The sequence below is a fragment of the Hippoglossus stenolepis genome, chromosome 13 (genome assembly GCF_022539355.2).
Source record: "Hippoglossus stenolepis isolate QCI-W04-F060 chromosome 13, HSTE1.2, whole genome shotgun sequence".
Lineage (NCBI taxonomy): Eukaryota > Metazoa > Chordata > Actinopteri > Pleuronectiformes > Pleuronectidae > Hippoglossus > Hippoglossus stenolepis.
In genome coordinates this window covers 14,238,635-14,258,497 of record NC_061495.1, presented here as the reverse complement: position 1 = coordinate 14,258,497, position 19,863 = coordinate 14,238,635, and the positions used below count along the sequence as shown (strand labels likewise).

Below are 19,863 nucleotides of genomic sequence, written 5' to 3'. Positions count from 1 at the left end.
ATTTTTTTGAATGAAGCCCACATACACCACCCTGCTGCTTCAAATACCCATTAGAGCGTTAAATGTGGAATAATTCCCTCGTGAAAAATAGTACCCGACAATTACACAGTTTACTTCTGTTTGTGTCCAGCTGATTCAGGAAACTGTTGAGAAAAATTTGACTATATACTTTGAAGCCATTTGTTAAGATCAACATGTGTTCAGTGTATTTCGGGCAAAGTTTGAGACAAATATATGAAATCTGAATCAACTCCGGTCCCAGTTATCTGCTCATGGACTTCTTGTTCATGGACATTTACCTTAGTTTTTCTTTGTGTTTGGTTGTTTTTTTATTCAGTGTTCTCCGTTTCCTGTTTCTTTTTGAAATGATGGCTCCTGCGTTTGGGTCCTGCTGCTCTCCACAACTTTACATTCACGAACATTTGCAATGTGTTTATTTCCTTAATGTGAATATCTAACGGTACTTTGTCTTTTTTTTATGAATAGATAAAACCACTTATCTATATATCCTACTACCTGGGAGACTGTGAACCTTCATTGCCTCGAATGTGAAGCAGGATATTCTGGTTCTTTCTTGGGCATATGTAAGCACACGTTTTCATTAAAGTGTAAGGCACCATATCTACATTATGCCTTCAAGAAACATAGAATATGGATGATGTGATGCATAAAACAGGGCAGAGAACAACGCCACAGACCCCAGTAGGATGAGCCCCCATCATCACACATGATAGCCTACACAACAATAAACCCTGATGTGACAGAACATTTATAATACAATTACAATATAATACATATCATCAATTACAGAGTAATTTCAGTGCAATTAGATGGAAAGAAAGAAAAAGGGAAATCATTTTTTTATAAAAGGCACATTAAGAAGTGTGAAAAGTTGCATTGAGGGTAATGATCTAATTATATCCAGTGTGAAAACTGTGTGTGTGTGTGTGTGTGTGTGTGTGTGTGTGTGTGTGTGTGTGTGTGTGTGTGTGTGTGTGTGTGTGTGTGTGTGTGTGCGTGCGTGAGAGGGAGAAAGGCTAAGAAAGTGAACAAAGTCTTAATTTATCTGTCAAATTTAAAACATCAGTCCTCGTCAGTGACAGTGTGCAGTGAGAACAAATGCATGTCTGTCTTTTTGAAACCTTGTTTTGTATTGTTTTATATTTTGTTTGTTGGAGTTATTGAATTCCTTTGAATGAAAAAATAATCAGATATTAATGATCATGGTTTCAACATCCAGTGAGTAAATGCTTCTGTCAGCGGCCGTGCATCACAAACTAATAACTCATATGTCATTGGGAATCAGACCGACGACAGAATGACATCATGATGTGAGGTGACGGGGGGGTGCCTCTGATCTTCCTCTTGATTTCTAATGAGAATATCTACATTGTTGTTGATGAAGATCTTTGCTCTGCTCACGTGCCTCTCTGCTTTATTGCTCTTATTCTTGCGTCTTTCATTCGTCTGTTTCCATGGCAAGTCCTCCCTCTCTGTGAGACCACATGAAGACGCCATGATGTGAAAGAAGCATTAATAGCAAAACATAATTGCTTTATATTTGACAAGTTGGTTCTCTCTTTTATTTGCTTTGTGCATTTTCTCTCCAGTTGCTGTCAGCGGCTCTATTTCTCAAAGACGTAGTGCCATCTAGTGTGCGTTGTGGCAGGTTGCATGCTGGGCTGGCTTGTTGCAGTCCTATTATTTATTCATGGGCAATGCAACGAAGTGAGAGGCCGAGTGTGAAAGGGTTTATCCTTTTTCTTTTTTTTTACTCTTGTAAGCATCGGACATTTGAGGTATTAGATTCACAATGTACTTTTATTGTGTTTATTGAGTTTTATGCATCTGACAATACTTGTTTGTTGAGGCTTTTTGGGGTCAATACTGCACATTGAGAAAATAATCTGAGAATGTGATGAAACTGTTTACATATTTTCAACTACATGAAACTGCGCGGCGGCGGCAGCATGTTTAATATAGGTTACAGTATGAAAATGTGAGTTTGTCATTCCAGGTGTAATTCACTCATTCTCACAGGCCCCGTTTTTTTTTTTTTTGCTGGCAGACCCCACGAAAAACTGTGAATCCCTCACTTGATAAACTAAACTTAATGTGTGAGCTTTAGTCAAACATTGCCAGTCAATCTCTCGCATTGAGCGCAGCCCTGACCCTCTGGGCAGTATCAGAGCTGCTGAAGTGCTTTGGCATCAGTGTGACAGGATTAACACATCAAAAGCACTGTCGGGGCCTACAGCAGCGTCACACACTCAGTACAGCACCTTTCATGTTCTGCTCAGGTTCACCACAATTTCACGTAAGCCAACAGCAAGTCAGACGGAAAAAGATAATGGGTCAACCCCGCCGCTATCAGGCTTCCCCCTCAGCTCCAGTGAAATATGTCAAATTCTGTGTGTTTGATGAAAGATTGGAGTTCAACAGGCTCAAGTCGGGAAGCGATATCTGCCTGTGTCACATGGCCGGGATGCAAAGGATCGTTTAGGTCTGACATTCAGGCTGAGAAATCGCTGCTGCTGTACTTTGGTCCCGTACTTTTCTCAATGCAAAGCTTCACAGTCATCACGGAGGGGGGGAATTAAATCCAGTGAAAGTCAGGGGTTAAGATTTCTCAGGGTTAGCTCCCATGATTTAAAAACCTCTTTGATAATATTAGGTAATAAGTGAGAGTGGGGAAATGTTGTAATGAATTTACACATAATTAATTTTACGAGTAAAGAAAATGAAATCTGGTCAATTCAAACCTTTCATATACTTTCTTTCATTGCCTGTAATTGTCTTTCATATGCTTTTACAAGGATAAATGGTAATGAGGAACAGTTGTAAGGGCATCGAGGTTTCAAGCGTAAATAAAGTAAAGTGCGTGTGGGAGGTTTTTATCTAATTTTAAAAGAAAATGCATTGATCGAAAATGTGTGTTATATGTTTTGTAATTTATTGCATCACTCAATAGGAATAACATCTAATTAAATGTGCATCCAATTCATATTTCACTTTTAGACAATATTACAAATATGATCTTAAATCTTAAAATAGTTTCTCTCTGTGCCTGTAGACTTCTTTATACAGTTAGTTTTCTCTTCCTTTTCCCATGTAATGACCCCTGTCTTTGCCTAGGTGGTCGACATAAAAGAGAAGCTGAAGCTGTCCAAGAAATTTTGGTCCAACCTTCCCGAGGCGATGTGCGTGGAGGACAGAGTGACCGCCGGAAATGCCAGCGATGAGGAGTGCTGGAATGGACACGCCAAGGGCAGGTGAGGGCACCGGGGCACCGGGGCTGACGCAGGCTTGAACAAAAGGTTGTTAAGAAGCCCAAAGTCTGTTCAGCCCGCCCGTTGTTAATCAGTCTAATCCTAGAATTAGGGAAACCAGATTATTTACTTTCTCTGTCTTAAACTCAGCCCAGCCAGTGCTTTGCATAACTGTGACTCCTGAACTAAAGAAATGTGATTTGTTCTCTTAAAAAATAGAGCGTTGATCATTTCAGTCCTATTTTGCTTTTAACGCTATTTTGATTTTTTTTGCTGGTGTCATTCTATTGAACTGTTTTTTCATTCTTCCTTAAAATGTGCTACCAGCGTGGTGTTTCTTCAATTAATCTGATTAAATTTTCAAGGCAAATATTTGCCCAAGCAAACGCCTAAAGCCATTAAGTGATGTGAGCTACTTGTATGTGTTTTGTCAACCGTGTGATTCCAAGCCGTTCAGCATTCAAATTCTTAAAATAACCCCTATTACTAATACTTTACCGCTGTTTATTGGTGTTCTATCTGTCAGCTGCTTTAATTTGCTGCGATCAAAAAGACAAATCCCTCGTGGAAATGAAACAGGACCTCTTCAAAGATTTCAGAGGTCTATATTATCCGGAGTGGCTTGGGCTTAGGGAAAACAAATGTTGTTGTGTCAGACGGTTTGTGGAATGCCCTCACGTGACGACGTGCTGCTTATATATCAAACCAGAATGCAGGCAGCTGACATGTTTTCCCTGGAGAAACAGCTCCCAACTATGTCGGAACGTTACCCAAGATGATTAGGTCAAATGTTCATCAGGCCCGAACTGCTTCTCCTCAAAGAGCACTTGTCAAGCAAATGTTTGTGTGTTATCCTCTCTGTCATTGTTCTTCGTAGACGTGAGACTGTCCGATTCAGAGGACTCGTATGATGAGGTTGTGTGGCGTCATACATTTTTACTCACAAACAGCTTCTCTCTTTTCCCTTTCCCAAGCACCTTGTCAAAAAGAAAGTGACGTCACTCTATTTATTGAATTCACTGTCTTTTCAAACTATCAGGTATTTCCCTGAAGTCCAAAAGGACGGACTGACCAACCAGGTGAATAACCCCGAGGTGGCCGTGGACATCACCCGCCCAGACACCTTCATCCGCCAGCAGATCATGGCTCTGAGGGTGATGACCAACAAACTGAAAAACGCCTACAACGGCAATGATATCTACTTTCAAGACTCGAGTAAGTTATTGCCATGCAGACACATGTGACAACGTGCACATTTTTTCTTTCTCTCTTTAGGCAGGAAATGTATTTTTAGTCTCGCCATCCCTGCCCTGCTTGGTCAAGTTAATGCAACAGCTTGTCACTCATGTTGATAAGCTGTCCCTCTGAAACAACACCTAACCTTGACACAGCGGTAATTAGCACAAAAGTCACGAGAAAAACAAGGCCATCTGCAAGTCAAAACAACACACAATGGAAATAGCCCCACTCTTGCTTTAATATGCTGTATTCTCTTTAAATACACTTTAAAAGAACCCACCACATTAACCCACATTAAAAAAGGTTTGGTTCAAATGTCAAATTGGGATTCACAGAAATTAGTGTCTCATGGAGACGGGGGCTGGTATTGTGAGTTGTATTTTTTATAATACACTGATTTGATATCACCACATACAGCCCCATTATGAAACCACATTTAAAAGGTCTGGATCTACACCAAATTGCACACAGTCATTAATATCTGTCCCGTAAACATGTCAGATTCTTTTCAACTCGAGATCCATGAATTATTCTCTGAGAAATCCAGGAAAATGTTACAAAACACCCAATTTCACAATGTTAAAGATGGTGAATCCTGGATCTGCCCCCTGATCTGGATTCAGCCTTTAAATGGGTTCTTCCCTGATCCATATCACACCATTTAAATTCGTAGTAATTCGTAGAGTAGTAGACAATAAAAACGCAGACAAAAACATAAGGGTGGAGGGAACAATGCTGATGACAGAAGTGAGAATGTGCCAAAGAGATTGATACTAAATAACTAACTCAATAGATTTATTGACATAAAAGATATAATCATTTGAGCCACTCTTAATATTAATATGAAACACATTATTGTAGCTTTGCTCCTACTCTGAGATACATGAGTGCTGTAGCTTTGAAGTGACCGTTTAGTATTGTTGAGATCTGGTTGAATTATTGACTAATGTTACTTTGCTGTTTCATTGAGGCGTGTCTGGCCTGTGTTTTGTCATGGTGCTGCAGGTGATGAGGGCAGTGGCTCAGGCAGTGGCAGCGGCTGCACAGACGTCTGCCCCACAGACATGGAGGGCGCTGCCACCGAAGCCCCAGTGGTGAAAGCCGACCGGAGCGGGCCCGTGGGTGACTCTGCCCCGCCTCACGCACCCTCTGTAGCCCTGCCAACCATGCTGGCCTTGTCAGCCCTGGCACTCCACCGACAATGGAGATAATGCAGGAGGAATGGGCCAAACATGAACAGCAGGGTCTTTTTTTTTCCTTTTTTTTTTTTTTTTGCATTTTTTTTTGTATTCAGGCAGATTGGAGCTACGGTCAAGCAGACAGTATTCAGGCTGCCAGCCTCGAGGCTAGAGGAGTCTGCTCTGAAAACCAGAGCAGTCACGCATCATGATTTCCCTCTTTCCCAAAGATCATGCAGTGCCATCCTTGGACTTGATTTCATGGCATCACTTCACCATCTAACACCGATGCTGCCCCCCCCCCCAACTCAACAAACTCTGTTACAGAGATTGTAAAAAAAAAAAAGGTGTTTCTTGCACATATGGCAGGTTTTTAGTAGGTAATGTGGAAAAATGTAACACGCACTTTTGATTGTTTTGATTCTTTTAAATGCAAAACCTGTTTGTGTGTTGAAATGTGAATGTGGTTGTTTGCTGCACCTAAAAGAGGCACAATAGGTTTCATACATGTTTAATAAACAACAAAAACAAAGGGTTTATCCAAATGACGTCAAATTCAGGAACATTTGGTTTTCCACCTAAATTTTGAACTGATTCTTTGTTCCACTGTCATTAACTCACGTGCCAATTATGTTTTTTTTGAGAGGAGTCGTGTTTTCATGTTGCTTCCTCCTGTGTTTTGCATTAACCTTGTGACATTTGGCAAGATGTGTAGGTTCAGTTAGTCATGGGTTGATCATGTGCCTGCTCTGATCCATGACACTGTTCAACAGCCGCCTTGTGCTACATCTCACGTTATGTTAAAAGGGAAACAACTACTCATTAGCCTTGTAACAGATTTATCATCTGCAAAATATTCTCATGTTATGCTGGTTTGTCAGGCTCGGCTTCAGGGGTAAGTTATTGTCGCACAGAGAAGGTGCCACCAGTGTGATAGTGATGCATGACACAAGTGGGCAAAACCAATTCTGACCCTTACTAATGTACTTCTTATGATTTGAATGTATTTTTTTTATTAGTAGGGGTTTATGTCGTCTTTAAGTCGCTGTTTACACAGTGTGCGTCCACCTAACCACTGTAAAGAATGAGTGACCTGCATGCACAGCCACTTACACATATCGTTTGTTTTTAAAAGATCTTTAAATAGTGCTTCAAATAATATCATAATGCCTTATAAAGGAAGTCCCACAAAGTAAAAGGAAAGCCATGAAAATCTGATCAATTCAATACAATCTCTGTAATCATTCACAGTAATTTAGGCCTGAACGTTTTGATTTTTAAAATATTTGATAAATACTAGAATTACAAGTATTTGATAAATACTATTGCCAAACCTTATTCTGTTACTGTTGCAACAGGTTGGATAAAGTTATCATTAAACTGTGCATCGTGGCAACAAAACCTTGTCATACAGTTTTAAAAGTCAAGTTGTGAAATCAAACTATTTTAAAAAAAATAGATTATTTTCCACAGTTATGCAAAAGAAGAGGGAATTATTAGGAGAGGAAGCAGCAAACAGCACACAGTGGGCACTAGAAATGCAAAGAAAGGGTCCCTAAATTTATCTGCAAAGCTTGAATGGTTATGTCTGCAGCACAGACAGGCTTGAAGCCGACCACAGTCACCTGTGAAATGAGAATATGTGGAGACCGGACAGGGCTGAATGCTCCGCTGAAGCTCCTCAGTAGAGCGTACTTACAGAGAATGTGAGAGGCCTGGCACTGCTGAGGGGGGCGGACAAAACCAGCCTGTATGTACGTCCACTGTTCTCTGAGAGCCCGTCAGCTCCATCACCGGCGGGCCAGCTAAGCTTACATATCCTGCCTACATAGCCCTTGTTATAGCCTCCGCAGTATAGCCATGAATATTTGTCAAGCTTTTATTTTTGTTGCATTTACGTCAGCATTTGCATCCACATTGCAGGAAACAAAAAATACGGAGAAAATGTGTGAAATATGTCATTTGAAAGGACTCTTTGGTATGAACTTTGAACGTACAGGAGGCCCTTTTTATGTTTTGTATCATTGAACTTTTAATGGTAATATTTTTGCAATAAAAACGTTGAAAATGGTTGTCTGGTCAGACAAATGATCTGAAAAATAGAATTAGCAGGAAAACGCTACGAGTCAGCATTTTTTTTACCAATGATGCGTTGCAGGATGAATTCAAGTCATGACGACGTTAAAGTTTGTTTGGAGTTTGAACATAATTTCAAACTGAGGGGACGAGGAGCTAGATGAACAAATATGCCTTACTGTTTTTCAGTGCAATTAAGATGAATGCATTTGTGTTTTGTTACTGTTCTTGAGAATAAATATTTATTAAAAACATTCCAATAGATTTTTATTTGTGGCGAGGGTTTAAAAAAAGCACATATACAAATTCTTTACATTTTGCTACGTCGGCTGAAAAGATTGTACTCAATTACCAGTTCAGGTACATGTTTATTTTTGATTGGTTTCATTTGAAATGTGCAGCAAGTCAATAATAATTTTTCAGTGGATCGTACAATTCACATTATTATTGTTTGAAATTAGCCTTAATATCTACAAAGTACAAGAAGCACTCATTTAAAAATGATTAATATTTATGTCTTGCTTCAGTGCTGGGGTTGTGCAGAACATTGCAGAGTGGCTGCTCCATCTCTCCGGCAGCAGGTGAAATCTAGGCTTCGTCTGTGTACTTCCTATTCGTGAAGTCTGCTTTTATTAAAGGTTCAAAGCCTCTGTTTCTCCGCTGACGCAGGTAGAGCACGAAGATAAGGAGAAGCGCCAGGAGACCGATGAAGACTCCCCCAAGAGTGGAGCCCAGCACGAACGCAGTCGCTCCGCTGTCTGCGTCTGTGAACATGAAGCACGTGGAGATTAACATGGAAACCTCGTTTTTTTACTGCAGGAAATAAAACATGTAAATATCATTTGCGTTATTAAAGCTGGATGTTTAAAAGTGTAGCGCCACATAACAGAGAGAGATGTGATTGATTTAATGTCTGTGAACCAGTGTCTGTGATTTAAAAACTAAATTGAAGCAGAATTCTGTGGTTTGCAACAAAAATATCCAATTAGTCCATTTAAAGACTGAACTGCACAACAACAGAGGGGTAGTGACATAAGCATGTGTTTGCTCTTAAGCAAAACCAGGATGATTACAGTATTTATCAGTGCTCTACACTGTTGGACAACTACAGGCTGGCAGCAGTACGTCTGAATATTAGGGGGTTTGAGAGTTAGGTCATAATATTACAAAAATGTAGTCGTAATATAAGAAGAATAAAGTCTTAATATTATGAGAATGAAGTCACGTAGTAATTTTAGGCTGCCGCTCGTGATAGAGGAGTTTCAGAGTTTTTAATTATCTCAAAGCATTTTGACTCTTTTCTGCTTAAATTACGACTTAATTCTTGTAATGTTATGACTTCATCCTCATTAAATTATGACTTAATTCTAGTAACATTGTGTCAAAAATGTTGTTTCTCTTCATAATGGCCCAAAAACTTGAATAGAAAGAGAGATGCTTTAATCTGAGGTCAGAAGGAAGTTAAATAGTGGACAGAGCCAGATTAGCTAAGATAACTGACAAGCTGTAGCATGAGAGTGGTATCAATTTTCTCATCTAACTCTCAACAATAATATAAAAATGTTCAGAATTCCCCAAAATGTCAAGCTGTTCCTTCAAACCCGTCCTTTTAACTCTTGCTCACCGAGGGCGATGGCGTAGGAATATCCCAGCTGTTCAGATGTGACGTAGATCTCCTCGTTGGTGATTGGAGGGAAGAAGGGAACCATGTTGTAGTCTCGGTTGTGACCGATGGGCGCCATCTCGTCCGGGTAGGTGGAGTTAGTCGGAGCAATCCTCCGCATCCACTCGTCGAAAATGGCATCGGTGAAAGTGTGGAGCACCTGCGAGGTCAAATAAACACCACAGGGTTATTTTTAACAGTAACAACAACTCCACTGTGTCATGTCACCGTAAAACCATTAAATGTCCAGTGTGTAAGATTTAGGTGAAAGGGATTTATTGGCAAAAATTGAATATAAAATATTCCTAGTGATATTTTCACTTGTTTGTGATCATTTAAATTGTATGAATTTAGTTTTCTTTACCCTAGAATGAGCCCTTCATATTTAAATACTCTATATTTACATCAGGAGCGGGTCCTCTCTACAGAGGCCGCCATGTTTTTTACAGTAGCCCAGACTGGACGGAAGGGGAGGGGTATTCAGCTGCAACATGTAACTTCACCACTAGATATCACTAAATTCTACACACTGAACCTTTAAGGCAGAGTCTGACCAGAAAGATGGGGTCGTTGGCTGCGGAGTGGGACAGAGAGCTGGTTCCATTGAGCAGGGAGTGGACGAGGTTGTGAAGGTTGTTGACCGAGTCGTCCAGTTCTCCGTCGGGTTTTTCGTACCCTTCAAGTGCATTTCTGTGGGTTGCAAGGCGCAGTGTGTCGTCAGGGCGAAGTAGCAGGTATGAATTTTAAAACGATCATTGATGCCCAACAGCGGAATTATACCTGAAACTAAAGGAGGAGTTGGTGAAATACGGAGGGCTGTCGAAGTCTCTGATTCCAAGGCAGCTTCTGACGTCATTCATCGTGGGCAGAGACATGTTGCTTTGCTCCATGATGCCTCTCTGAATGAAGCCCTCGCTGGTGCCGTTACACAGAGTCACCAGGCGATTGTAGTCATCCAGACTTCAACGGGAAAACAATTGAAACATTAAAATGCTTGACGATATAAAAACATACTTATTAACATTTATTTCACTATAATCTTAGCAACAGTTCTGGCGTTCTTTCTTTTGTGACTGTGGTATTTTGTGCTGACCTGTCGCACACCACCCCCCACTTAGAGAATCTGGACTGGTTGCTGATGAGAGAGGGGTTGTCTGGGTGTCGGCCGCCGAGCAGCGAGTCGGTGCACACGTCACAGTCATTCTGCCCTGTGGCAAAGTTCCAGTAAGGGATCGCAAAGTTCTCATTGCCCGTCAGCCTCTGCAAGGAACAGACACATGATCATTTACATTATCAGATGATCCTTGTGCGAACTCTCCTGTTTTTTCTATTTCCTGTGTATGCGGTCTGTCATCTATCATTCCCTCTTTTTCAAAGATTTTTAGATATAGATAAATAATCATCAAATAGTAAGCATTTAAAAAACGTTTCATCCTCATTTCTTTTTTCTTGAAAAGGAAATAGAATTTCTTTAGGCAGGCATCTGTTGCTTAAGGCAGTAATTCACTTAATAAGTTTAGTGAGGCAGTCTCTGTGATGTATTTGTGTCTGTGACACATTAATAATAATAGATATGCTGCACAGTAAAGTCATTTTTTTAGAGCTTTAACGTATTTTTACATGCTTTTTATGTAGCTACCAGCATCATACCTCTTATACATCAGACACTGATTAAACAATACAAAATACAGTGTTTAACAAAAGCCCAATTTAGGATTTAAACTGAAGTGCAAAGTCAAATATTATAATACAAAGAAATAACACAATAAAAATGGGATAAACCCAAAGTGGGGGATTTTATATAAATCTTAAATATACATTTTATACAAAGATCAAAGATGTACTTTACATTCCAAACCAACTGTTTCAATAATCTTTGTCAACCCAAACCTATTTGAGTAAAATAAAACAAATAAAACCGTGTAATAGCCTGTTTTTCTCTGAAGATTTGTCGTACCTGCAGCTCTCTCTCCAAGCTCAGAAGGTGATACCTGTGCCAGGTGATAAACGCTGGACCTTTGTGGGAGAAGTCAATGGCTTTGAATGGGCGACCAGGACCTGCAGGAAGATGAAGTGTTCGATGAGCTCGTCTTTGTGGGATTCAGAGGAAACGAATGACTTATTTAGCCTCGTGTTAAAAAGATAATATTAGAGAAACAGTTCTTTCTTAAATAAATTATGAGACAACAACAAATTTTCTCTTTTTTCAGTTGTTTGTTAACCACACAACAACGTTCATAAATACAAAGTAATAGAATCCATATTTCATTTAGAAGAAGAAATGGGACAATATGTAAAGATTCAACTGTTCAATAAAACATTTAAATGAAATGGTTTTAAATTGTAAGAAAAAATATCAGTTTCTCTACTCGCATCTTTACCTAATTTATATTGCTAATATTCCTGATATTATCATGTTGTTATTTAAAAAATCGAAACGTTTTTTAATCAAGAAATGTGAGCGCGATCATTTACCAAGAAGAGTGTCTCGCACTGAGTAGTAGTGTTGCCACACAAAGAAGTCGTAGATGGAGATGTTGGCAATCTGTGGCTCGGTTCCGTTTGGTCCCAGGAGTCCCAGCCAGTGTTGGGTGGCAATAACATAGTCTGGCTGGATGGTGGTCTTGGCCAGTTCCAGGGCGTTGAGGAACTCCTCCACCTCCTCGGGGGTCAGGTCATGGAGGTTCTTGCGCACCACTGGAGCTTTCCTCTGGTCACAGTTTGGACCAGTCCAGCCAAACTTACACTGGCCACAGTCATGACCTGCAAAGTTACCTGCAAAACAGAAGGGAGTTTCATGTTTTAGATGATCTAGTTCAATCCACTTTTACTCACTGTTTTAGAATCTGGATGAAACTGAAGAGCAACCCACCGGTACATCTGCAGGTCTGGTTGAAGAATTTGGTGGGCCACCTCTCTCTGTCGTCCACATTTCTCAGTCGGTACGGTCCTCCCCAGGGTTTGCTGTCGACTCGGACCGCAGAGCAGCCCCCTCTCCCCGACAGAGAGCCGCACACGTTGGCAGGATCAGAGCCCAGAGCAGGGCAACACTGCTTGGACTGGATCCCCTCCACCGTGCAGCATACTCGTGGAAACTGGGCCTCTGCCGGCTCAGGCCAGAGGAGTAAACAAAGAAAACCAAGACCCAGGACGTTCTTCATATTGCACCTGCTTGTTTCCTCCAGTCGACGGTGACGGATCGGTTTGTAGATCAACTTTGCAGAGAATTCGTTTCCCCAGATGAGCATAGAATCGCACTCGGCTATGGAGTGTGTCTTCGAATTAGACTCAGTGGTACATCGGTGGAAAAACAGCACTTAGACCCAGATCATGTTGTGTTCCAGTTGGTTACATGCACATTAAGAAAGCCTGTAATTTTTGCTCTTGCTTTTGTAGGGCTGGGGGGGATTAAGTCATTAGTCTTGTGATGATCACCTGACAGCCGAGCTGTGAGCTGGACTAAAGAGCTGGCTGCCTGCCTGCGCGCCCTGGAGGGACCACTGGCTTGTTGCATGGCTACTTTGTAGCAAAAGACTAAATTGTGTCACGTCGTAAATTAGAAGCTCCGCAAGCTTCCATTGACCCAAACGTTTCATCCGCTCCTCAGCTGACACCCTCTGCTGCAGAGCGTGTCAGGTGAGGAAAGGACAAAGTAGGACTTGTGGGACTTGACGTCCTAGTTTAAAACATCAACAACTTATCTCTCACACACCGTGATATATTTCAGTGTAAAAAACTAAATGTACATTAAATAACCTCATATACAAAGTGTTCAAACATTAGTTTTAAGAAACTAATTAAAAGATGTTGCTTTGTCTGATATATGAAACAGTGGTTTCATGTACTTAAGAGTTTCCATGTACTTAAAAGTAGTAGTAGTAAAGTATTTGCATCAATTTTAATTAATTTAATGCCGTGTGGTGTGTAGCTGTTCCCTATACCCTAGTAATATTAACTTCTTAACCTATAATACTACATCATAATTAATACTGTGATGATATTTTGTAATGTTAATCTCATTTTGAAATATAACTATAGTAATTCAAATTGTCAAATACATACAGCAAAGTACAATGTTTATCTCTATCTATCATTTAAGTGGAGTAAAGTAGTAGTAAACTGAAATACCACTAGAATTACAAGTATCTCTGTATTTAACTACACAGTGGTACTTTGTTCAATTCTGTCACTACTCTTGATCCAAACTCCTTGATCCAAACTCCTTGATCCAAACTAAAAAGAAAATAAAAATATGAAACTTCCCTTTAAAAGCAGTGAGTTTGAAGAGTCCGAATTCTAGTAACTCCCCGAAGGCAGAAGAACTGATTAACTGATAGTGATGTTACATAACTGATCATATTGTGGCAGAATGACTCTTTCATCACAGACAGTAATAGAGGTTTTCAGGGATTTAGACATGAAGGACACACACGGATTTCGTAGATGGCCTCTGTTGTGTGACTATCTGTGTGCATTTCCTATCAATAATACATGAAGTTCTGTTGATAAAAATGTTTTTAAATTGGAATAAACCCAGAGGAGGCATTGTGTATAAAGGAGAAGTGGGACATGGAAAGTAATAGGGTTCAAATGCATAGATTTTGTGGGTGGATTGACTTCATCCGGCCTATTGGACAAGATTTTACATATGAGATGTGCATAACTCAAATTCTACTATTCCTCCTGTTTTATTTTGTTTTGTTCATAGTTAAGGTTGGTACCAGAAACTGACGCCTATGAAATATGCAAATATGAATGTGTCAGCGTCGCGATCCACAGGCGAACTTAGATAACTATTAAAACTACCAATATATAAATGCAACGTTTTTTTTTGTTGTGAATAATTATATAAAGTAAAACATTTGTAATTGTCTTTGTAAAAACCATTGGGTGCCAATAAAAAGCAAATGAATAAACCAGCTGATTTCTTTCTGTGTCCCTGTTTTATTTTTTGACACTCACACCATATAGAGAAATAAAGGACTGCCCACGCATTCACACTCGAGCATCCATGAGGTTTGCACTTGTGACATAAAAACCCAGATGATCACTTGCTCTTCTGTTTTCCGTCCTCACTTCCCTGTAGAAAGGATACAGTCAGATGCAGACTGTTTCTCAGAAGCAGAAAACTTCAAACCCCATTTTATGTCATGATAATGCCTGGGCTGGTCTGTTCAACCCGCACTCCTGATACATTCCAGAGGCTCGGCATGTGACCACTGACGGTTTAACTATATGAAGTTTTTAAGATTAAAGGGGGGGGGGGCACTCTTTACTCTTTACCTTTTAATGCTTTACAAGTACAGCATTAGGTTACTGACACAAAATCAAGAGTAAATGAAGAGGTATGTTTTCTGTATGGTTCAAAACATCACCTATCAAATGCTACAACACATTTCTGCTTGGTTAATATTGTCTATAAGGGCCAAACTAAACGTCATGTTCAATATCAAGAAATACTTATTTCTGAGGTGATTACGTTTGGAGAAAATTCACAGATTCAAGTCCAATGTATCTTTAAAGAGGTAAAGTACCAGACAAACCTAAGTATGTATCTGGAGCAGACGTAAACACGGCCCTGTGAGAAAATTCACGTGTGACCACCGAGTCTTTTACACAACGGGTCCTGTGTGGTTCACTGCACTCAACAGGATTAGTGAGCAGAATTCCTGGAAGTCAACTGGAATGTCTCTGTAAAAACAATTTCACATTTTATTTCATAAAATGAGTCTGCGGGCGTGTCAAGTGAGAGAGAGATAAATGCAAACCTTCTAATTTCATTGTTGCTCATCGCGGTCATGGCTCGTCATCCGGAAGGAAAATGCGATGTTCTGCGTTGGAAAAGTAACGTAATCCATTTCGAGGCAGTACGGGAACTTAAAACGAATCCGAGGCGAGATAAAAATCAAAAAGCACCAAGAGAAAAAAACAAACTCACTTAAAGACAGATTTAGATGAAAAAGGACACCTTCAAACAGAGTATATGTCTTATTGCGTTACACATATCACCGACTTTTGTCCTTTAACAGTCATGTCTTTGGAGATGTGCTCGATAAGTTCAGTTTTAACTTATTTGCTGCAAATAGTCTTTATTCCAAAGTTTTTTTATTCCAAACAAAACAGAATTAGTAGATAAGTAGATTACTTAACAGTGGATTATGGTGGCAGTTTTAGATTTCGTAATGTACTGAAAATGATGACAGAAGAAAAATCTCAATATCACAGAGCTTGCAGCAAACATAGGTGACTCATCCAACCTAGTTCAGCATCTTTTCACACCGCTGCCAAGTGAACTGAGCCAAGTGCAATATCATTCTAACTGTGGACTATCATCATGTGCAATACCTGACAATTCAGTCTATTAATTTGTTTTTTATATTTATTTATTAGACTGAAATGTGTCCACTTTGTCTGTATGTTATTATCTGCACCACTGAGACACTTCATTTGATTTTACACTGTGTATTGACAATGAAGGCATTGATATTTTTGATTTCTGTTATTTGAACGACCCAGAACTGACGTCTACAACATGTGCAGATGAACAGAATCCATCTTTCCTAAAGAAACACAGGATGGTGCCAGAGAGCCATGCAGAAATAAGCTATTCTGTTTAATGGTATGCAAGACGCTGTCTGTGTGAGCGAAAAATACGTCTTATAATAAGATATTAGAGGTGTTAATAAAAAAAACTAACTGGAAGCTTCTTGTGACCTGTTTCAGAAAATCTGACTCAGAACCAGCTTACTGCCGATATAATTTATTATATATTTCTACTGTCATTACAAAGACGATCATGGAAAGAGACCATGGAAAACTCATATATTGCAGGAGTGAATTTGATTTGCATATCACTTACTCATTATAGAGCTTTCACTATTATTTATTTTCACAATGAGTTTCTGTTCTCAGCTTCAACCTAAGGATGAGCATAATGGTCCCTAATGCATCTTTGAAGTGGGACCGATAGAAATGCTCTTTCAACGCAGATGGAGGCGTAATCTACTTGTTACCATGTACCTGGAGAAATGAATCAATTTCCTTGACAACTTTGCAAATATTGCACTCAACCCCTTTCCCACTTTGCATAAGTTTTATAGGAGTATGTGTTGGCTAAATAATAGGAGGCCTTTTAAAATGTTCAATTCAGACCACTTCAGCTGCATCTGCAGAGAGCACAGCTCTGTGTCCTAGAAACTGGTGAAAACCGACCACTTTAAATGTTTTTCCTGGTTTTGTATTTTACGTTTTTATCAATGGCATGTAATGTGAGGAGCCACTTAACAAATCCTCCAGGGCTTCGGGGCTTTTCTCTCCATATTCATCTATCGGCCCATATACCAATTCTTAAGTATTGCACATATTCTTCAAGACTGAAAGAAAAATGGAGAACAGGTAATGTATTCCTGGTTGTAGATCAGTCAAATACAAATTAAATCCTAATTATAATAATGTTTTATGATTATCACTGTTTTAGATACAAATTAAAAGATCCTATAGTCTAAAAATGTAGAACAGGTCAAATGACCACCTGTACATCATATGTGTGTGACGATTTCATGACATATATTTAACAAATTCATTTACAAAATACACAATAATTGTAATCATTCCAACATTGAGAAATTTTTCGAAATATTTTAAGATGTCCTTTCTTACAGTTCTCAAGAACATGTCCAAATCCACAGCCTTCTCACCACTGAGTATTATTCTATTAGCCAAATGTATTCGCTTATTTATTTGTGTTTATTTGCATTATATCTATTTAAAAATAACGTTTTTGCCTGAATAACCTTGTTATGTAACAGACTTTCTCTGTTCACATTCCCAAACATCACAGTGTAAATCTCCAACAATAGCCACAGATGTGTTTCCAGTGTCTTATTTATATTTTCTCCTGTTTTTCCTGATTAAAATGTAGATGTCATGTAATAGTGTTTCTAGCTCTGGAAGTTTCAAATCATCACGTTTTATCCATTTTGTGCCCATGAAAAACGTGAACAGTGTGCACAAAGGCAAACATGAGCAATGGTTGCTGTTGTGTTTCTCCTTTTTGTTCAGTTTGACAGTATTGAACACGTCTAAGAGAAAGTGCCACCGTGTGAGGGAGCTGCAGTATCCGCAGACAGTAGCAGGGGGCAGTCTTGCTGTTCCTGGTTGGCCGTGGTTCAGCGGGATGACTGGCCTGAACCGTTTGCATTTCCTTCAGGATGCTCCACCAAATATGCCATGAAATAGTGTCGGATTGGACATCTTTGTACTTTAACTGTCACCATTTCGAATCTCAACCATGCCGAGCGGTGACTGACAGTATATACCGTGGACTGGGTGGTATGTGGTCTTGTGAAATGAGCAGCCTGTATGGAGTTTTAATCCTCTTTAAGACTCCTATCCATCTCCAAATTAATATCTAGGGGCCACGTATCCCGCTGCACCAGTTTGTGCTTGTGTAACCCACTTCTCCAGCAAACTGATCAAATTATTCACTGGAAAATAAGATTAATAGGCCTAGTTCTGCTGTAAAACACGCTTCAGGTCAATTATTTGGGAGATTCCGAGGATAAACTCATTACGCTATTTAAAGCCAATTCAAGGACATGCAGCATGAAGAGCTGTGTTGTAGATTAATCGCCACTAAAGGTCAACATGCGTTCAAATTGACGGAGATGCTATCTGTTATCCATCGGTATGAAGTGCAAAGTATATGTCGAACCTATAATGCTCATTACATGCAATTAAATGGGTCGGTCCTAATTACTAATCAGTCTCTTGTACCATTAGAGATGGAAATTAGAAAATACAAAACAGACCCCTGGGCGTCATTTACTCGGAATATATCGCACTCTCCTGTTATACTAGTGTTGGCATTTTGAAAGTGACGACCCACAACTCCGGAGACTTTTAATACTTTAATATTCCGACGGCAGGAGTCTGACTTTTTATCGCTCGAGCTCAAATCTCAGGACACTAACAGAACAATTGTTCGCGAATATAACAGACCAGTGTGATACATTTTTGTTCAGCTGGCTCCCAAGAACAACAAACAAACAACAACAAAAAAACTATACTGTTTATATTGCTATGCCCCAATCAGAATATTGGCTAGACCCTTCAGTGATTCTTTCTTCAGTGATTCCCGCCCACCTCTCTGGCAGCTTACCGATTTACATTTGAGCATAATGCAAGCATTAGAGGAGGCACAAGGCAGCCCTGATAAGTTACAAAGTGCTCCAGGGGTAAACCTCGTAAGAGAGGGTTTGGAGTTATTTACAGCGTTCAAATCCTTCAAAAATTCATGTCTGGAGGATGAGATTGGTTTTGCAGTTGATGCTTTGCACACAAAGCAAACACAATACGCACGGAGGGTGTTTAGCCGTAAATGACCAGATGACATTAATTCTAATTGACTGATCTCATCCCATGCTCAGGACCAGTGTGTGTGATGCTGCTCAGGACACAAGGGTCCTGTCAAGGCACAATGTTTGCTTGTATACACAAAGCCACAAAACAGAAACACACGAGACTGGCTTAGGAAATGAGGCACACAGGCGACTAAAAATGATTTTTAAATGCAATTTAATTTTCAATGAAGCAATACTTAAGTTGTATGGCATTTTGTATTCACAGATATGTTTTGATTGTGCAATGCCCATAATGAGAGTGCTCCAAAATTGCAAAGCCATTACAAAGGAGGTTAAAGGCAATGGAATTCCTCCTTATCACAAATGCTTTCTGTACAGTTGTTCCATTTGAAATGCATTTAATTGCAAATAGAAAAGAAGAGAGAGAAAGCCAACAATGCGAGGGGCTGAAGCATTTTCCTCGTCTGCTTTGAGTGAGCGTATTCAAATCTAAGCGGGCAGACAATGAGGGAAAGGAATCGTGCTCTGAATAGCCTCTCTCTCTCCTTTTCATTCCCAGGCCAATCCACAGCCTTCCTCTTCTCTGCTGTTAGGGGCGGGCTCTCCACTCGCAGCTCAAACTTCCTCGCCACTGTAGAACAACACATCCACCTGATCGCACAGTGGCGGCACACATGTAGGCACCATTCATCATGTACCTGTGAGAGACCTGTGTGGGAGGCCAGGGTCTGTAAATATGACGATCATCAAACACATACTCAAAGTCAGTGTTGTGCTCTCACACAGCTTTTCACCCACTTGTTTGACAAGGATGCAGCTCCTCACTTGAATCGGGCCCTTCCTCGAAAAGCCATGGCCAAGCCTTGACCTGGGGATCCCGCTCCCCAGTCGTTCCACCGAGGGGAGGAGTATCTGGGCATCGTGGGGTACAAAGTGCTTGAAGCCTGCGCCTTTGTTGGGGGCAAGCTGGGGGAGAACACCCCCAACAGATATGCTGACAGTCTCATGGGAGCGCGAGACGAAGTTGAAGCAAGAAAAGTGCACCCTTCAAACTTTCCAGTGCAGTGCTAGGAATT

At 40.1% G+C, this 19,863-nt stretch overlaps 2 protein-coding genes across 3 annotated transcripts in view; one reads left to right on the top strand and one right to left on the bottom strand.

Annotated features, from left to right (window-relative positions):
- gpc6b (glypican 6b) overlaps positions 1-8,026 on the top strand; it is an 82,647-nt gene extending 74,621 nt beyond the window's left edge. For both annotated transcript variants that reach the window (XM_035175283.2, XM_035175285.2), the window contains 3 exons: positions 3,136-3,272; positions 4,309-4,484; positions 5,514-8,026. In XM_035175283.2, coding sequence (XP_035031174.1) covers positions 3,136-3,272; positions 4,309-4,484; positions 5,514-5,719 — 519 coding nt within the window. In that variant the 3' untranslated portion in view covers positions 5,720-8,026. The remainder of the gene's footprint in view (positions 1-3,135; positions 3,273-4,308; positions 4,485-5,513) is intronic.
- Positions 8,013-12,806, bottom strand: dct (dopachrome tautomerase). The gene is made up of 8 exons (XM_035175286.2): positions 12,298-12,806; positions 11,901-12,200; positions 11,383-11,483; positions 10,519-10,685; positions 10,206-10,385; positions 9,980-10,115; positions 9,387-9,585; positions 8,013-8,526 (listed from the first exon to the last, which is right to left on the bottom strand). Exons 1-8 carry the CDS (start codon positions 12,671-12,673, stop codon positions 8,351-8,353), a joined length of 1,635 nt encoding a protein of 544 aa, XP_035031177.1. The 5' UTR covers positions 12,674-12,806; the 3' UTR covers positions 8,013-8,350.
- Positions 12,807-19,863: the final 7,057 nt, after the last annotated feature.

What these genes read in the sequence shown, in the direction of transcription:
- dct (XM_035175286.2), bottom strand. Translation starts at nt 12,673, where the DNA reads ATGCTCATCTGGGGAAACGAATTCTCTGCAAAGTTGATCTACAAACCG. An exon ending in AGTGCGAGACACTCTTCTTG is followed by an intron (nt 11,484 to 11,900) that starts GTAAATGATCGC and finishes ATCTTCCTGCAG; the next exon opens with GTCCTGGTCGCCCATTCAAA. An exon ending in AACTCCTCCTTTAGTTTCAG is followed by an intron (nt 10,116 to 10,205) that starts GTATAATTCCGC and finishes TGCAACCCACAG; the next exon opens with AAATGCACTTGAAGGGTACG.